The sequence below is a fragment of the Dermacentor albipictus genome, chromosome 1 (genome assembly GCF_038994185.2).
Source record: "Dermacentor albipictus isolate Rhodes 1998 colony chromosome 1, USDA_Dalb.pri_finalv2, whole genome shotgun sequence".
In the NCBI taxonomy this organism is placed as follows: domain Eukaryota; kingdom Metazoa; phylum Arthropoda; class Arachnida; order Ixodida; family Ixodidae; genus Dermacentor; species Dermacentor albipictus.
In genome coordinates, this window is record NC_091821.1 from 353,490,655 (window position 1) to 353,511,003 (window position 20,349).

General features: G+C 47.8%; 2 protein-coding genes across 2 annotated transcripts in view; one reads left to right on the forward strand and one right to left on the reverse strand.

Moving 5' to 3' along the window:
- LOC135918572 (proton-coupled folate transporter-like) overlaps positions 1 to 20,349 on the forward strand; it is a 147,722-nt gene that overhangs the window by 21,517 nt on the left and 105,856 nt on the right. The window lies entirely within an intron of this gene.
- kkv (hyaluronan synthase-like protein kkv) overlaps positions 1 to 20,349 on the reverse strand; it is a 95,688-nt gene that overhangs the window by 9,430 nt on the left and 65,909 nt on the right. Inside the window, exons 3-10 of the mRNA XM_065452181.2 lie at positions 10,760 to 10,998; positions 8,422 to 8,594; positions 5,741 to 6,711; positions 3,892 to 3,985; positions 2,802 to 3,007; positions 2,067 to 2,146; positions 1,782 to 1,890; positions 216 to 580 (exon numbers count right to left, since the gene is read on the reverse strand). Of these exons, the coding sequence (XP_065308253.2) occupies positions 216 to 580; positions 1,782 to 1,890; positions 2,067 to 2,146; positions 2,802 to 3,007; positions 3,892 to 3,985; positions 5,741 to 6,711; positions 8,422 to 8,594; positions 10,760 to 10,998 (2,237 nt within the window). The remainder of the gene's footprint in view (positions 1 to 215; positions 581 to 1,781; positions 1,891 to 2,066; positions 2,147 to 2,801; positions 3,008 to 3,891; positions 3,986 to 5,740; positions 6,712 to 8,421; positions 8,595 to 10,759; positions 10,999 to 20,349) is intronic.

The window sequence follows — 20,349 nt, forward strand, 5'->3', positions numbered from 1 at the left end:
CATTCATTTTTTTTTATTGGCCACACTCCACGTTTGACAAAGACACATCTCAGGTAACAGTGAGCTCCTGTCCGCATTTCCCGTGTTTTGTGTATACTCGGAACTCGGAAGCGAGTTCGGATACATGTAACGCGGATACTTGGAAGCGACTATAGAAGTGACCCGCTCGCCCCACTTCTATACGTCGCTGCAAGTCTCTAGCGCGTGCACTGTACCTGTGCCGACGGGGTGGATGCGGCCGCAAGCGGCGCCCAGGCCGCGGTTCTTCTTCATCAAGTCCACGAGCAGCTGCACGGCGTGCGGCCGGAAGTTGATGTCCCCGTCCAGCGCCAAAACGAAGGTGTTCTCAGCCATGACCGCCTTGCGGCTCACGTCGATGGGCAGCTCCATGAGCTTGTGGCCCAGCAGGTAGTACATGTACATGACCTGCGACCAGCGCTTTCGGTGCCTGATCTTGCCCTTGTCCTTGAGGTGGGCGATCAGCTTGTTCTTGCCCGGCATCTGCCACACGAGTCGGCCGCCGTACGGCGTCGGCAGCTTCTTGGGAGGCTTCAGCCGGATGTTGCACTGGTGGACGTTGCTGCGTGTGTTAACGGCGAGTGAGCGAACGAGCGACAGAGTGATGGAGAAACGCATGTTGGAGAGTGCTGTATGATGATAATGGTAAAGAACGAGTGAGTTGTCGATGTTTGTGACTCATAATGTTAACAAAAGAAGAGAAGAAAGGAACGGACAGAACGAGTGCTGTTTTTGTCCGTTTCTCCTTTCCTTTGCTGGCACCTTTTGCGCCACAAACATCGACAGCTATGCACCAACTAGCCAAGCATTGTACTTTGCTGAACGATTGAGTAATTTGCGAACCGAAAAGATCACCGCTGCTAAAGCGCTTTTAAAATTCTTTCACCCATATTGCTGATGATGTATGTTTGCCGGTGGTCATTAAGGTACAACGATGCTGCGTTTTCAGCAACTTCAGCAGCCGGCGCCGACAGCACCTCTCGGAAAAACGAAGCACATCGCAAAATTACAAAATGTCTTCGCATGGTCAAGTAATGCAGGAAAGCTCAAGACACATTTTCTTGCTTTGGTGTTCTGAAAGGAGGAAAAACTGATAATAATGAAGCGAAAGGAAACCTAATATACATTTGCTTAATGCCAAGAGTTTGGTCGAACACACGCAGCGTTGCTTAATCCATGCTGACAAAAATAGATTCAACGAACTGCTTGCTTCTTCACTCAAACAGGAAAAAAGTTATATAATATTTAAATTTAGCTCAACTATGTAAGCGTGTGTAACGAAGTGCGGTTGAGGAATATGTTTATTTATAAAGGTGGATGCGCAATTCCGCATAATTTACCTTTAATAAATAGTCGTCTGGTGTGTAGGTTTCGAGTGGACTCTTAGGATGTGAGAGATCACATCTAACAAGCCTGATAATTATTTCCAATAACATAAATTTGTCGTTTTTTCACTCACTTGGAGATTCCTTGCTTAAGCAAAATCAATAAATAGGGACTAAGGCAAGACGCTTTCCACATTCAAAATAAATGCGGGCTCACTTCGTCATCGACGTAAATAAATACAAAGAACAAGTCTTCAGTGACAGCAATCAGAAACGATCTCTGCCTGTTTTGATACTTCAGAAAAAAGTCGTTCCTCAAAGGAGTGAGAGATGCCGGCACATTCTCCGCACTAATCATGCGAGGTGTTAGCGTCCACATTGCTGGAATATACGTCGAATGAAAGAGTGAAACACCCCAATTTTAGAAATCTGGCTCACCTAGCAGCTGTGTCGATCACGCGCACCATCTGCTTGACGAATCGGTTTACGACCATTTCTTCGTCGTTGTCGTCGCTCAATTCAAAGGCGTCGTCGAAGAAGACGTGGACTGAAACAAAGAGTGCACGAGAGTGAGAAAAACAGAAAAGCAAAACAAGCATGGTGCAGTGAAACTTGACTAAAATCTGAGCATCTGAGTTTCATTTTTTTTTCTTTTGGGGAGTGTCCACACATTCACAAACACAGGCACATCTGACATCAGTAAGGAGGAGTAAAGACGCATACCTTCGAATTCGTAATAATCTGGGTCGACGATGCGCAGGTACTTTTGAGCATTCCTTCTGGCACTTTGATCTTCGTCCATCCTGCGCAGAATTAACAGATATATTTTTTGCTTAAATAGTAGGTACAACAGCACTACCTTTATCACTTTCTCTCAATTTTCATCGAATTTTCCTCAGTTAAAGTCGTTCTTTCTCGAAATCAAAAGCGTTTTGTACTATATAAAGGTTCTTTCTTTCTTCATCGCTCTATAGATCCCCAGTTGATTCGAAAAGTTAAGAAAACAGCAGAATTAAAACCAACAGCAATTCTACCACTCGAAACTACCTCGTTCATGGTTTTGTTAGGGCATGAAGCAAGTGCGATAGCGGTCTCCACATGAACTCGTCAATTTCAGTTCTACTGCAACCATGAACTGATCACTTTCACGCAGATGTTCAAAATCCGATTCTTTACACCACAGTGCGCTTTCCGCACGTGCGGCTGAACTCATGGACGCGAGGAGTCGATTTTCGACCTTCTATAGCGCCGCCACTTATATACCACCTTCAAGCGTCGTGCCCCCCCCCCCCCCACTCTCTCTCTGTCTCTCTCTCTCTCTCTCTCTCACACACACACACACACACACACACACACACACACACACACACACACACACACACACACACACACACACACACACACACACACACGCGCACACGCACGCACGCACACACGCACGCACGCACACACACACACCTGATGACAGACTTCAACATCTGTATCATTTCCTCGGCAGTCTCGTGCCACATGGTGGCGCAGGCGTAGATTCGAATGATGTGATCGGCAGTCTTTGCGCACGACGCTGTCCTGCCGTTCTGGTTGCTCGAGGATTCGGTGTGGATCGATATCGTCTCGTAGTACTGCGAGATGTCGTTGTCGTCGTGTGCGTCCAGGGCAAGTTCCTGCAAGAGAGGCGCAAATTAACGTGGGATTGCGCAACATAGGGCGTGGGCGTGGGAAATTGCGTGGGATTTCGCAACATAGGGCAATGCAAAGAATCACCCCCGATACCCCATGCCATCTCGCACGCTTACTTTCAGGAATGCAGGCTTTCCCCGCACCATAAGCTATCGAAATCGGCTCCTCCGTGCTGTCATTGAGGTTGCCAGTGACGACGATTTTTCACACCTCTGCGAAACCAGTTGTGAGTTCTGACAACATGCTCAATGTTCAGTTCATGTGGGTACTTGACTGTTCTTCTGTATTTATGTCTGTCTTTATGTCTTTGTATTCGCGTCTGTACTTTACTTTATTTTCGTATTTGTGTCCGTAAATTTGTGTTACAGGGATGTTTGCATAGCTAGTGTTGTGTACTTTTGACACTACAACATTCTATCGCGCCATGCAGTATCATGCGCAATATTTGTGCGTATAAATGCCTGTCTGTGGCGAAAAATTTTCACAGTTCTGCGAAACCATGTATGAGTTGTAGCAATACGCTCATTGTTTAGTTTGTGCGTGTACTTGACTGTTCTTTTGTATTTGTGGCTGTTTTGGTACCTTCGTGTTATAAGGATCTCTCTATAGCCAGTGCCTGGTACATTTAATGCTTTAATATTTAATCACGCGCGAAATATTAAGTGCAATATTTTTGTGTATAAATGTTCAATTACCCCTACTAAAGTCCCCTCAGCACGAGTGTGATTATTAAAACAAACAAACAAACAAACAAACAAACAAACGAATAAATAAATAAATAAATAAATAAATAAATAAATAAATAAATAAATAAATAAATAAATAAATAAATAGAAGATGAAGAATACAGAAAAAATGTGTTCCTTACGTCGCTCTTGATTTCTCCTTCGTCGTCCCTCCTCCTATTCAATGCCAGCGACTGGTCGATCAAGGCGCCACAGTACATTGGGTTCACGAAGAGCCTGGGAGGAGAAGCAACACATATCGTTAGTTTCTTAGGAACGCAATTGCCACCGCGCGCGTGGACGTTTGCTAATTACATTGTTTACGTTTTGTACGGAGATGATGGGATTTGTTACACATCTTTTTGCTGCTTAACATTACCTATTTCTTCATCACGTGCTCCCTATCACAACTGTGATGTGCATAAGGCTTTAGGGACTGCTTTGAAATGGTCATTTTCAAACGTGAAATTTGTCGGATATACGCATTCGCGAGACACTAACTTCTGCCTAATAATCGCATTAACGGAGTTCCGACACTGCAGGTCAATGTTCACCCATAACGGTCTTTTTATGTGTCTATAACTCAGACCCATACACACCTCGAAATTAGTGCTTCGCATTGAGGAACATCCTTATCGAGGGTGGAATTACGTTCATTACATCCTTCACAACGCCAGGTTTTAACATGTGCAAAGGCAAAATTATGGTCTTCAAGTTGAATGGTATAAAATTTAACAAAATGACCGTCAACAGAGAGAGAGAGAGAGAAGTGGTTCTTGAGGGGAAGGAGAAAAGGCTAGCGCTATTTTCTGCAACCCATGTGGGAGCACGGCTCAGCGCCAGCAGGGTGGACGGAGTACAATAACACACAGATAGCTAGCCTCTTCCCCTTTCCTGTGAGTAAAGATCTATCCTCAGACTGAATATAATACTGGTCAAAGTAAATGAAAGCAAGGGAACTCTGCAGTCATATTTGCATTTTGGCGCAAACTCGTAGCATCCACCAATTTTTGATACGGCAACAATGTTTTTAAGCACACAGTAGACGAATGACACATAACTAAAAACAGATAGTTCTGAAACTTAGTGGCACAAGTTGCAGATCATGTCGTGAGACGTAGCAAGTCATCCAATAGGTATTTTATAGTCATACATTGGAGGGTACCATTCGGAAGCTGTGTCGCATGAGTATACTGTCATCTATGGAGATTTGATAAATCTATTGTGCCCGCTTGCGTGTTCTATTGGGAAACATATAACTGTTAATCCAACATCGCCCCAGGACAGAGATTGACAGATATAATTCTGTAACGGCATCGTCAATATTACTGCATTGCCAAATAAAATACCCTTAGCACCCTTATAACATGTAACTGGTGAAATATTCCCTTTATACACGCTGTAACACCGTTTATTTTCGACAGAGTTTCGCCCTACATTTAAAAATAATTGCCAAAAAATAAGGGTGTGTCGTGGGTGTCTTATGCGGCATCCTTCCATTAAGGGTGTAAAATATTTTACAGCACATGCAGTTTAACATGTGATTGCTTAGTGATTAAAATTCCTACTATAGCAAAAGGTTTGGCCATTGCAGTGACACATGCCACAGAGGTTGCTCATATGTGGCACTGTTGCACGAATATTTCAGTGCAGTAGAAGGCTGGGCCACTTGGAAACGATAAGTAATTGAAATCAGCCTGGAAAACGACGGCAACACGATAGAAAGGACCAGGACGAACGCTGTTAAAGGGTTGACACAAATCAGAGCCAGTTAGACAAGAATTTAAATACTGTATAGATTAAAACAGCTGGTCTTGTTGGAATGTATGCATACTTGAAAATAATGCGGAAGACGAGGCGCATGCTCGTCCTTTGCCCTTCTTTTCGCGTCACTGTCGTTTTCCACATTATTTTCAGGTATGCACGGATTCATAAAATGTTGTGAGCAGGTCGTGTAGCACTCGTGCCGAGCTTTTGAGGTACGCGACTCACTTTTCAGTGCTGGCGAGCCTCTCGCACTTTGGCATCCAGATGTGCACCGCTATCCAGGTCTGCGACAACAGCCAGGCGAGCCATATCCAGGCGTGCTGAGTGGTGATGAACTCTTGGAAGAACTCTCCGGCGGGACACCTCCAGAAGAGGTACTTGGGGATGTAGCTCTCGAAGAAGCACACGTCTTCCGTGCGCATGCCGCAGGCCGCGATGAGCAGCGATATGGACACTGGAATGGTCAAGCTCACGGGGAAGGCAAAGCTGAAGCCCTGAATGCAGATCTTGCAGGCGAACTTGGCCGACACGTAGCAGAGCAGGCTGGACAAGACCTGGATGGCCGCGACAAAGATGGGCGTCCACTCGCTGGCCACTATGGTCACGTCGTCGTCCAGCGGGCTCGCAGTCGGCAGATCGGGAAGGTCGCCCAGTGTATGACTCCGCACCTGGACCACGTCGATCTTGTGGGTGCGAAAACCGGAGGCGAAGTTGCGGTATATGGTGAGCACGTTGTCCAGGGTCAGGTTCATGAAGCCCGTCATGCAGCCCAGTATGACCATAATCTTCCAGCAGGAGACGAAGATGTAGGTGAAGTAGCGGCTCTTCCGCAGGTCGTCCTTCATCTCGGCCAGCCGGGACACGAACCGGATGGGAGAACGCCGATCCACGTAGTTCTCCCACCAGCGGAACGACGTGAGGAACACGGCGATGGGCACGGCCCACGTCCGCGGTCCGGTCACCACCCAGGGCCAGATTACGAAGCCGGTCGCCTGCGCGAGCAAGCTGAGCGCGTCCAGGATGATCTTGGCGAAGCGCTTGCTCTCGCCCTTGTAGTGCGACAGCATGCTGAAGAAGCTCGGCACGAAGCAGACGCAGTTGGTGAGCATGGCGCCCTTGACCACATCAAGGTCGGGCAGGACCACGAAGACAAGCATGCAGAGCCCGACCGTGTGCAGCGTCTCCATGAGGAACACCTGCGGCGCGTTAAACATAAGTTTTTTGGGAACGTGCTCACGAATTTTCATTGACCGCGTTGACGTACGTTAGGCTATATAGTTTATTCCTTGTTCGTTCTTGTTCTCTAGTCTATGATAATCATTCACTCAGGGGCTTAAACAAGAATTACGAATCACCTAACACCTAAACTGCGACACGTGGATGGGAAGGAACCATTCCGGGATTGTAAGTTAAAGATGAAAAAGTAAACATCATGTGCGTTTGTTCCAAAATACTGTAGCCCGCTGAGATCTGAGCAAGGTTGCGCGCGAAGCATTTGGTGGCGCTGAAGTCGCTGACATTGACCTCTTCAGGTACTTTGTAATGTCGTGAGGCTGTATAAGCATGCGCTCTTTGAGATCAGCGAAGCACTGGTGGCCTAGTGGGCAACTTGTAAGCCTGATACATAACTTTTAGATTTTTAGCGCCTAAAAAGGGTCGAGAGACAGATGTACGACGCGGACACAGCGCCACATGTCCACGCCAAAGGGATGAGGACACAGTCTCTCGTCCCTTTTTGTGCGCTAAAAACCTAAAAGTTATGGAATACCAACTTGACCAAACCTACGCTCTTCCTGATACATACTTTAGAGAAAGAAGTGGCCTGATATTAATCGCGATTAGCATAAATAATTAACGAAATAACTCGAGAGCGAAAAGTTCTATCGACTGAACCACGAGCCTCCTTTACTGCAAAGTTTGTTTATGCTACAGATTCATATTAACCTTTCCATTCATTGCAGTTCTTTTGTCTCTTTCACCCATCACCAAGCTGTTAGCATGAAGCACGTCTCCTTGACAGTTATGTATTCACTTAAGTGTATTTAGCTCGTAAGTGCCAATCAAGCTTTACATGTGCAAGATGTCACTAGAGGTGTGGGAGCGGAGAAACGAAATATATATTTGTGAGTGCCTGATTTATCAATCTACCGGCCACTCGGAGTGAGAAGGAAAGCAAATAAAAGGAAGATAAGAAGGTCGATCGGACTGATATCTGGTTCGCTATAGACTACACGGAGGTGAATGGAAAATATGTGATGGATAGGAAAAGGGGGAGAAGTGCCACTTTGTCCACACATGATGCTTCACAGCGGAAATGCACAGACGATCAGGCAGGCTGGCGCACTTTATGCAGTGCGCTTCTACGACTGCGATTTTCGCCGGTGATGGAGGCCGCCATGGTCACAGATGCAACCCGTGAAAAGGTTCTTGAGTTCAACCAGTTTAAAGCGGTCTCAAGAGAGAGAGAGAGAGAGAAAGAGAGAGAGAGAGAGAAAGATCTGGCAGATGTCATATCGAGGATGATAGGTACCCTTTGTTCTCTTGGCGTTCACAACAGTTACGCATTTGGCGTATAGTTCTTTCCAATGCTGGACAAAGTGCAGTTAACTTCTATGTCGCTCCTTCTCTTCCGCCTGTCTTCTTGTGTAGCTGCGGGGAGGGCTAGTTTGCACTTGCCACCGAAAGAAAGGGTCTGTGACTGCAATTAGAGATGCTATGATAATTTCAGAAAGCTTGCGTCGTGCGAGCGAGCAAACTATGTTCCCTTGAAGCGTCCGTCGACGACAAAGTGATGAAAACAAAGTGAGTAAAACCGAGCAGCCACGACAATGTTTTCAAAAATCTGACAGGATTGCATGCACTCAACTTCGCGTTTGTTTTCCAAGACAGACACGCGTGATACTTACCGTGAAAAATGTGCTCTTGTCCGGCCGCCGATAGGATTTGAAGACGCATATCCTGCTGCTTCGGAAGAGTGTGAACAGCTCCGGGATTATGAGTATAAAGAAGAGCACCCACAGCCAGGCAATCTTTTCGATGTCCGATATTGTTGCTTCATGATCTTTGTCGCGGTCAACGGCTGTAACAAAAATGGAACGGGTGAGCTATATCTGCACGTATTAGACAATCTTCAGCAGCATCTTCTCCTTTACATATCTTGCGACTGCAGCTTCCTTTAATATTGAAGGTATTTTTGTACCGCAACTGGTTTTGAATATTTCTCTATAGTAATCCAAGATTGTCTATTAAAGGCCAAGTACCGTAGCAAATGATTGAGTTCTATTCTTTCTTGATACTATTTGCTGCCCTTGTAAAAGAATATTGTTGAAAAACGTTTTCGCGTAGCCTTATGCTGCGATTTTTTTTTTTTTTAGGAAAAGCATGATTTCACGTCACCTTTTCTTCTCACTCCTCTTTTCCATATATCGAGCTTATTTATTGTTAGCGTTTACTAGCGCAATATTTGCTTTGGTAACCCAGGTTTTTTTTTATTTTGGTACCGCGCCGAAGTTATGAGAGTAAAATAATAATGTCGAGTTTCAGCCTGCCCATACACATGTTGCTGTTTACAGAATATGAGAACGCCGATAGTGCGGCAGAAACAGCGCCGGTGGTGAGATCGTATGTCCAATTTGTTCAACTGCAGCGCTCTGGAAATGTTGTTGTGTTGCACGACTCCTCTCGTCAAAGGAAAGAGAAACGACATATTACTTTTTACATTGCTGCCCACGCCTTTGCACCAACAGCTATGTACCGCATAGTTCGCCATTGCAATAATTATAGTTTCGTGAGCTTTGTTTGCACTCAGAGTTACAAGATGGCACCGAAAGCACCGATTCTCACGGTTGCCTTTTCGGTGCTCTGACAATACGGAAATGGTAATACTGTGAGACAACGGTTAGGCCGCGAGTCTTCCTTTTATTTCAGCGAGCGAGCCAGACATTATTACGGCCCCAAGTGGTGGTCATGCACACACGAAGAAGACGACAGGCACACGCAGCGCTCACACTAATTTCCCTCGCGCACTGAAGCAAGCCGCCCGGCCGCAAATTAGGCTGGCAAGGAACGCCGAGCAAACTTTTTGGGACGCGAAACGTGAACAATCTCGGAACCACGGCAACAATGGTGAGAAGAAACTTCCACGGGAGTGAAACGGTGGTTCGGAGGTTTCACGACAGAAGCGCGCTTGTCACGGCATTTAATCCAACTCTTTCACCGATCGCGATGCCCCAAGGCACCGCTGTTGTTTTACGGACACCGAACCTGTTACACTTGTTCCCCTTCACATGGAAGCAAGACCTTTGCCTTCACCTCCTGATACGGCAGCTTCAACAGCCACAGTAGACGACGATCTCACTGTTGCGCAGAAAGAAAACGTTTTCGTGCTGCTTCAGAAACACGCATGTTTATTTGACGTCCACTCAAAGCTTCTCGGTCGCACTTCCGTCGCAGTGCATCGCATTGAAACCGACGGCAGCTTGATTGTACGCCGCCGCCCACATCGCGCGTCGTCCGCGGAGCAGAATATCAGCGAGTAAAATGTCAACGACATGCTCAATCGTTACATTATATGCTGTCATCAAGCTCTTAGTCGTCGCCTTTGTGCTAGTCCAGAAGAAGGACGGTTCTGTACGATTTTGCGTCGTTTGTAGAGCACTCAATAAGATTATGCGCGAAGGCGCGTATACCCGGTGCCACGAATCGACGATGCCCTTGACTCCCTCCCTATTGACTACCTCCCTATAGTGAGCGCTGCATGTGCGTTTCATCTTCCTCATCTGTACATACCCAGCGCCTCCACCGCTTGTGAGACAACGGTTAGGCCCCAGGTCTTCGTTTTATTTCAGCGAGCGAGCCACCCACTATTACGGCCCCGAGTGGTGATGACGAGTATGCACAGATGAGGAAGGTGAAATGCACACGCAGCGCTCACACTAATTATACGACAGGGGCAGATCCAGGGTAGCATCAAGGGACTCACCGAAGGGCTCATCAAGGCAGCATTGAGAGGCTTATTTCTATGATCTGCAAGAGGACCTGGCCAGTGGTTAGACCATCAGGTTAATACTGCCTGTTATCCCTCAAACGTGGCTCCAACATGATATATCCGACCCTCTCGTGATACTGCTCGCATCTTTGCCCTTGTTCGGTATAGAGAAAATTTTTGCAGTGATCATTAGCCGTTACATAATGTATCGAGTCGGGAGCTGCGTTTGCGTGTTCAACGCCGTCGGGGTTACTCACCGAGGCCGCTTCTGCAGACGGGCACGGTTCTCTTGGCGATGTGGGAGACGATGAAGAGCAACGTGCCCTTAGAGACCGCGGCTGACGACAGCACCAGGCCGAAGGTGATGAAGTAGGTGACCACCTTGAGCACCTTGAGCGTGATGTCCACCCATTTGGAGTTGACGGTCTCGTCCTCCTCGGCGTTCGGGGTTACCACGAACACGTCCCATCCTTTGTTGTCCTGGCTGTTCCTACGGCTGCGCACGAGGAAGACGGAGCGCCGTTAGAAGAGGATCGAATCATCATTTGAAACAACGACAACAACTTCGTGGTCACTCTATATAGGGGTTGGGCAAAGTTGGGCCACACTTAGTTTTGTTCCGCTGAATATTCCAAAATAACAGGGAGAACAACGTCGATTATCGAAAGCGCGGACACTAAATATGATTAAATCGATTTTGCCTACCTTTTGCAGTGTGGAGCAGAACAAAGCGACGAAGAAATACAAAGGGATCAGGAAGTGTACAACGCTTTCACAATCGTTCGTACAGGTATGCACGCGTTTACGTATCGTGGAAGAACAACAACAAGGAAAGTACATTTCTGGCGTTTCTCAGCGTCAGACTTCTGAGGCTATTGTTCTCGTACCTGATGCTGTCAATTTTTGGCTGTACAGCCTCTGTAGAGAAAGTAACTCTTATCCCCTGAAGCCGGCAACTATATATACCGTCAAGGTCTCGAAACTTGAGTTGCTGGGCATCGCACTCGGGAACAGGTCCACCGAAAAGGGTGTTCGCGTGAGAAGTGCGTAGCGGGAGGGGAGGGGAAGGCACGCAAAAATTTTATTTACGTAGGCAAACTTGCATACGCTTGTACACTTAGGAACGTAAGCATTAGTAGTGAGAAGGCGCAACAGTTTTTCATCTCACATGTGGGTGAGCACGTTCTTGTCGTACTATTTGTTTCCTACACTAGTTCTCGTGCATTTGGGAATGCGTGCGTAAAATTTTCGGTTTCGGTTATCGTTGTCTGCATGTATACGCATTACGCACTACTAAACCCTCTCTTGGGAAGTGTAGCGCTCGTGCAACTTAGTTCGTGCCGTTATTAGCTTTGCCGCGCTTAGTAGGATATACGCTGCATATCTTTTATTCAGCCTCTTTCTTTATTACTGTGAATCTGTGTTTAATTGAATACGTTAGGTCAGAACACCGTAATATCAACTCGTTTTATGAGTTGAGGTACTTTTGCTAGCGCTTTTGACGGATATTGCAGTGACATACGCGCAAACCCCATTTTCCGCGTGGTGCTGCTTGAGGTGTTTTAGGTAAGTTCAGCCTTAAAAGGCAGTCGTCCCTTTTGCGCGTGCAAACGCGCACATATTAAATGCTAGGTGGACTTCAACACACCGTCTTTGCTCCGTGTGTATGACGCTCTGGCACCCCTCATAGCGCAAGTCAGTCTCGAGCGATTTACTCGATTTTTGAGCGCATTGCGGGATGGCGGTAGAGCGTTCGTACATGCTACACTCTATTTAGAAACAAACGGAGGTCTCTAACCCCTTCTCCGCTCTCGTGAATTCGTCAACAATAAGTCACAACACTTCATGTTTTCTTATCAGACATGATGTTAACACGATCGTGTGCAAACAGTTCTCGTTGTTCCCAGCCCTGGGACTTTCCTGCAGCTTGCATGATTTACGGGAGATTATCACTCCTGTCCTTGCGGCGTTGCTTCGAGCGCTATCGAGGCACAAAGTTTGCTCCCTGTCACTTCCTCTACTGTGTAGGCAGTGTCGGGCACCGCTCCTATAACGGCGCTGTCACTGTCCGATTGTTTCGCATACAAGAGCGTATACTGAGAAATGCAATGACCCAGGCAAGGCAGAGCACCCTGGGAGGGGAACGGAGGGAAGGGTTTAGATGAGCACTCGACGACAGAGCCTTCGCTCTCATTTATAGCGCCATTTTCTCGCTTGTTCCGCGTTGTGCCTCAAAGACAACGACGACGACGACGACGAGGACTCTGCTTTATCTTGGGGAGACACAAAACAACAATGAGCGCGCCAGTTTCACTCTCGGGACCGGCTACGGCTATGCCGCCACAACACGGCGCGTTCTTTGAAACACGCTCGCGACTCGCACGGTGGCGACGACAGCGAGTTCTTTTGTGACAGGTCCTCCTGGCGGTGTCGCGCCGCATGGGCGAAGTAGGACACTGCGGACAAGCGGTCCGGAGGTTCTGTCGTGGAGAGGAACACGTGAGCACAAAAGAAAGAAAGAAAGAAAGAAACAAAAAAAAGAAAGAAAGGTCTCCTAAAGGAAGCAGCGTAGCTGGGTCTCCTTCTGCCGGGGCTTCGTGTTTCGGCTGGCAGACGAGAGAAGTGGAACGGCACCGTCGACGGTCCCGCAGTGCGACGACGGTGCGCAGTCGTCTCGCGGTCAGCCATAGCGGCGGCGGTCGTGTCGTGGTGCGGGGCTTCTTTTTAGCGCCACTAATTGCGGACCGCGGCGGGCAGGAGAGCCGCGCTTGGCAGCTGCCTCACGCACCGCCCGTCGAGAGTTTCGTGAGCACAGACATCCGCGCGCGCGCGCGTGTGCGGGTGTGTGTTTCTCTGGGTCACGACACGATCAGCAACGGCGGCTGCAGAAGCGCTGACCAGACAGGGCCGCGCACGGCGAGCATGTCATCTCGGTAGGCAGCAAGCGTCAGAAAGAGACACGCGCGAATGTGACTCGGTAGCTGATAAGGACGGCGTCCTGGACGAGTTGGCGCCGCCTTCTTATTGCGTATATAGACAGTCTGAATGTTAGCGCTGTGGGTGTCCGCACATCCTGACGCCGTGCGACATTGCTCGACGAGTCAGTGGTTGTGTCAAGAGGTAGCGGGACATTTGAGAGACGACACACACATTATTGAGTATAAGCATGTTTGGCTGGCGGCGGTGCTGTGGTGAGTGGTGCACGGCGTACGTACGAACTCGTGTCGCTGTTTCTCCGTACTATATATATATATACACACACATTCCTATGAGAGCTTCCTTGAAACGGGAGTTAAATAGCGGTGCCAAGCTTATTCCGCTTATACAGAGAAGGTGAACGGCTGGAGGACAGAAACTCTTATTAAAAGCGTTTGCTTTCGCGTGTCGTGATATCGCACTGCCATGAGAAAGTGCGGGTGGTCCAAAGGAGCTACAGTGAGGATGTCCAAACGACTAATTTTCATTAGATTTCATTATCTTCTCGTCGAACGACAAACACACGACGATAACCGAGAAGAACAAAGCACAAAAGAGAATAGGCTTAGGGCTGCCGGAATACGAACGGATCAGTAAGCGGATTAAGAACGATTAATTGGGGATATTGCTTCCTGCAGGCCATGTTTGCAGCTTTCTCACGAATAAGGCTAGCGCGCCTTCGTGTAACTTATAAAGTTTATACGGTAGCCCATGCGGTAAAAAATAAGTAAGAAAAAGAAAAGAAGTAACGAAGTGTGGGTGGGCGACAAACAAAGCATTATACACGGAAGAAAATTTTAACCTGCGGAAATAACTTAGTACTTAAGTTTTGTTATCTCGGTTAATGACGCAGGGTGTGATGAGTCCTCAATTATGGTTGTGTGCCCTTTCGTTCTCGTTTCACACTATTTAATTTATCGATACTGTCAGTCTAAGGGTCGCTACAGGAGTGAAAGATATTAACACACATGCATACAATGTAAAGAACACTTGGAATGTGGACGAAAACCTCCCCGACTCCTCCATTCCAATTATCAGACGCCGCCGGCGTGACCGTGATGCACCACGTATTTCTTTCTTTTCTTTATTTTTCTTTTTCTACACTACCGCTGCCCTCTCGTTCCCTCCTCAATCTCTCAAAAGATCAAATTGCACTTTATTAAATTGTGCTCCACTTATCTCCTTCACTCCTTACTTATCTTTGTCTTCATCATACCTTCGCAGGAACAAAGTGCCCAGCCTGTATTCGTACAAATGCAGTCCCCCATTTCTTCCTGTCCTGAAGTAATTCTCTTTCTTGGCGGCTTATGGTAATCGCTGCCATGCACATTTACCACGCGGAAACTCAACCGCTTCGCCCGTTTCCATTGCTCGGAACGTTAATGGCGGTCCTCACTGACTTCTACCCAGTTTTCCACCGTGGACGAATATGAGGTGCGTGTAATAAGACAAGCGCGTAACCAGAGCTTGTATAACCGTGTCGATCTATCGAGGGCAGGGAGCGTGCGAGCGAGAGAAGTATGTGTGTATAACGCAGCGGTTCCGTGTGGGAGCCGTGCCCCGGACGAACCGGATGGAGACCGGTATACGTGCATTACACAGACTGGACAAGCGGCGGTTACTTCTCTAACGCACAGTGCACAGGCGAATGGGTTGGGCGCCGCCACCACATGGGCGCGTCAGTGTCCAGTTATGCCCGCGCATACCAGGCACCTTGCGCACTTCACTACAACGCTGGCTTCCCGCGGTCCTTACAACTCGCGCAAATACCTCTCTCCTCCTGCTCCCCCCCCCCCCCCCCCCCCACACACTTTCCTTCTCCTCCATATTACACTTCCTTTCAACGATCTCTCCCGGCCACCCTCTCCCCCTTTCACGCCTGCACGAATCGCCGCATAGGTCGCGACGTCGCATAGCGGACTGGATCGGCTGACCTCGATTCGAATCGCTCGCCGACCGGTTCGCCTCGCCGGACCTTCTGGGTTACCTTGAGAGCGACTGAGAAGCCCGCCGCCGTCGTATATGCCAGCAGCCGGCCGGGCTCTTTAGTTGTTCCTTTTCCTATCGTCTGAAGACTCGATTACATCGGTCTGTAAGGGTTACAGCGAGGCCCTGGTTGAAGGGAACGAGACGGGCACTTGGTCGTCGAGAAGCCGATCCCTCGCGCCTTTCAATAGACGCGGCGAGCTTCGCTCGTCGCCTTGGCGCCAAAGAAGACGACGATCTTGGAGCTCCGGTTTTTACTCGATGGAAAAAGGCGAGAAAAATAAATAAAGAAAGAAACACGTAGCCGGTTCAGAGTTTCAGACTGCCTCCTGTCGAGGTAAAGAGCTCGCAGTGGGGAGTAAAACCGGTGTGTCGAGAAACGGCAAATTATTGCAGAAGGCGAGAAATGACGCAGGTTCGAACATGGCGATTTGCAGTTTACAGCCGGAAGCGCGAACGACTTTTTCGAATATGGAATTGTGGCGCGCGGAAAGGCAAGGATGGGAAACCCACGTAACACGAAAAGCACCGATACACGTTTTACTATTGCGGCGAAGCTGCATGTGGCTAACCAATCCGTCCGTCTGTCCTTCTGTCGCTTGTACGCCGAAAACTCGTCCGTCGCAACCCCATGTGCATGCGCGAAAAAAAAAAAAAATCACCGCCCAAGCATTTCGACACACGATTAGCCAGCGAAGCTGAAATGTGCGGTCCTGGTGTTTATCACTGGGTTAACCCTGACACTTCATTAAGGTCTTTCTGAATTATTGGTTACGTCTTTGTGTTTCTTAGTGAGGTTGCGCAAACGTTTGGCTTGGTTTTATCACAGCGTTTATTTCACATGCCGCACTCTGTGATTACCATGATGACCGCCAGGGTTAACCCAGTGACAAACACCGGGGCCGCATGTTTCGGCTTCGCTGGGCAACCATGTGGCGGAGAGCTTGGGCGGTGATTTTTATTATAATATAAATAAAATCGGGTTCTCTCCTGCGTAGATCTCTATCCGCTTGCGTCAATACCGGTGTCACCTGCGTCAACCCTTTAGCTATCGTCAACCGTGGGTCCAGAATTCGGCACGAAGCAAAGTGGCGCCTATCCCATTGTGCGCACTCCTGGTTGATACGAGGTTCAACATCGAGTTATAAGTTTCACGCAGAGATTACTCCTGACGGGCGCATACGAACGTAACATGTGGATATGTGTATAAGGTAGCCTTCCCACTGAATATGAATTATAGCGGAACATTGCTTGGACATTTTCACCATTGCGCCTGCCGCTTTGGTGTTTTGAGTTTCGGGCAGAACGGCTCAGTGATGCGATCCATTCATTAGCGTCGAAGTTAACGTACCATGTATTTGACACCACGTCGCAAGAGGAATTTGCATTGTATGAACACGATTTCTGCATCCACGTGTATACTTCGAATGTGCTGTGCTTGACGTTTTACTGCCGTCTTCGCTTATCGTTTCTTCACTTCTGGAGTGGCTTATTACCATTATATTTCTCGTGCTGGATGCATGGATGAAGCAGTGTGTTGCGTTTATCGACGTCTCGCTGGATGCGAAGTTAGTTGGAACATCAACGAATTTTCACAAGCAAATGTCTCAAGTACTTTTGCTTACTGAAATGCTTTCATTCTTTTGTAGATAATTTATCGTTGAGGCGACGACATAATGTTGATTATTAGCGGGGAGCTACTACGACCACGACCGGCGGTGACGCAGCGTACAACATTGTTGCTCGTGTAGCAGCAATCTCTGCAAATAAGGAAGTGTCAAAACATGATAAGTTATATCTATCGAAGGAACTTATTTCTGGCGTGTCGGCAAAATTTTTCAAAGCTTCTGTCATCTCTTCGTCGCGGGTCCTGTGAACAACTCGTGCCGGAGATACGAGAAATACGAGAAAAGGCACGACGTCGTGTTTCAGTGGCTGCCTGGCCGTTGCAGTATCTCCGGCAACGATCTCGCTGACGAACCTGCTAAGAAAGCACTCGAAGGATCAACCCTTGTTTCTGAACCTTTATCGCGGACCGACGCAGCCCAACACTTAAGCAAGCTAGCGCACCGTATGACTTTGGAGAATTTGCACACACCTGAATTCACTCAACATCGATTACATTCCCTCGATCCATCTGTGCACCTGCGGCTGTTACCAGGACTTCCGCATAATGAGGAAACGATGCTTTGCCGCTTACGCTTGGGCGTCGCATTCACCAATGCATATACGTTTTTGATTGGAATGGCTGATAGCGCCTAGTGCAATGTCTGCGGTGTCGTGGAAGCTATAGAACATCTACAGTGCTACTGCCCATCTTTTAAAAATGGAAGACATGACCTCTGCACAGCTCTCAATCAGTTAGATATAAAACCATTCACCTTGAACAAGATGGGACCATGGCCTCGCATATCGTAGCTGCAAAAAGCCACAAAAGCGCTGCTGCGATAGTTGAAAGCTACCGGATTGAGTCAGCGTCTGTGATCCGGACTGAGTGACCGAATGATATCCCCAGTGGACTTTCTCTTCTTCTTTTAATCTTTCCGTCTTCTTTTCCCTTTTCTTTTCCCATTGTAGGGCAGCCAACCGGGCTCAGTCCTGTTAATTGGTTAACCTCCCTACTTTTCATTTATCATTTGCTCTCTCTCTCTCTGTTTGTAATATATATATATATATATATATATATATATATATATATATATATATATATATATATATATATATATATATATATATATATATATATATATATATATATATATATATATATTTACAGGGTGTCCTACGTAACTTTAGCCAAACATTAAACATATGCGAATGTCACGTAGCTAGGCAGGTAATGTTGTTTGCCGTCGCTTGGCAATACTTCGATTATTTTTTTTTGTTTTGCCTAATTAGATGATGATGAAAAACGTTTATTTGTTCTATTTTGCAGTGATTTTTGCGGCATCAGATGGAGTCTTCCATCTTCTCTCCAGGGTCGGTTCCCCTAGTCCAGGGCTCCGCTGAGGGTAGCTGCCCTGCGTGCACGCCTTACTAGTCCTTGTTGGACTTTCAGGATGTCGCTGGATAGCATCCTCTCCCACTGTTCCGCACTCGGGTTTTTTATTATGGCTTATTTATTATTTATTATTTATTAGTATTATTATTATTTATTATTATTATATTATGGCTTATTTTATTATGACAAGAAAAGCAAAGTCGCAACGGTGATCAACTCGGACCTAAAAGAAATCACCAGCCCATCAATTCGGAACTGTACGGTAGTTGAGGCCGAAGAGGCAGCCGTGGCTCTAGCGGCAGCGGAGGGCTACCGATCCAACAGGTCCTTAACCATACTCACAGATTCACAAGCAGCATGCCGCAACTACCTAAACGGCAGAATCAGCCACAGCGCGCTCCGCATCCTCCGCTCAAGTGGCAAAACCGTCAACAACCAGGCCAAACACACGATAGTTTGGGTGCCGGGACATACCGACATTACGGGAAATCAGGGGGCCGATAGGATAGCTCGAGGGCACGCAACAAACCGAGCATCCAACATTCCCGACCCCGCTGAGGAACCCGAGCCGGTAGCCCAAAGCTATTCAGAGATACTAAATTACTACAGAGGCATCAGACGAAAATACCCGCCCCCTCACAAACAACTAAGCAGAGAAGACGCCGTAGCATGGCGACAGCTACAAACGGGAACATTCCCGTGCCTAAACATGCTAAGCAAGATCTACCCCACGCAGTACGAGAGCAAGTGCCCATGGTGTGGAGACAAACCAACCCTGTACCATACCACATGGGCTTGCCAGAAAACAGAAGGGCTTGCCTAATTAGATAAGTAGTCCTTATTAATTATTCAACTAGCTTCTCAAATATTATATTTAGAGGAAAAGTGTCAATGAGAAAATTGAGGAGGAACGTGAAAAAACTCCCGATACGGCTTTCTGTTCCTCAATACGTGCTACATAAAACAGTTTTTTTCCGAGCGCGAAAGAAGCTCTCAAATACACGCAAAACGCCTCGAGGGGGCAGCAGGCGCGGCAATTTTAAGCCGTAAACCATTCTGTGTTTTCTGTTTGTCCAAGATTACTATTCTGACAGTGAAAAACTTCCCTCGTTTCGCGAGTACCTACAGAAGTGTCCAGCAGGGCTCGCGCGTGTCGTTTCTATTGAGCGCCGACAACGACACCTGTCTCAGGGGCGCGCCGCATTATCCCTCATGCTACGCAAGCAAGGCGCTTCCGAAGCATGGCGACTACGGTAGTCCTCGCCCCCAATATGCCTGACCACCCCGTTCCTGGATACGAATAAAGTGTCGTCGTCGTCGTCGTCGTCGTCGTCGTTGTTGTTGTTGTACGACGCGCATTATTGAAGGCGATTAAACCGGTACTGCAGTGCGACATCTTCAGTCGCCACGTTGCACCGCGGACCATATCCTCCTTGCCGCGGACGTACCATTGCCGCTCGCTCAACACTGCTCAACACGCGTGCGCTGCCGTGAAGCAGTCCGAGCAAGATTATTTTTATTATTATTATTATTGTTCGCGAGATATGCCATCGCAAGGGCGCCGCTGCGACCTTCGCGGTGACCGGGAAACCTTGCGGCTATATACGGACTATGCGAATTGCAATTGCTTGCTTCGCACGGCATTGCGTATACAATGCAGCGACGACACGTACCGGCCGCGTCATTCTTCAGGCGTTAAGCGTTACCGAGGCGGCGTTGGTCGACCGACGCCGATGGCGCGCTGTCTATAATCGTGAAACGGTCGTTTGCCGAGCGACAATGCGCGGCGCCGCGAGTGATGCTCGTGTAACGACTTGCGCAGGCGCGGGGCGTGCCGAAAGTTTTCTTCGGATATCGCGCGCCCGCCGCCCATTATCTAATCTT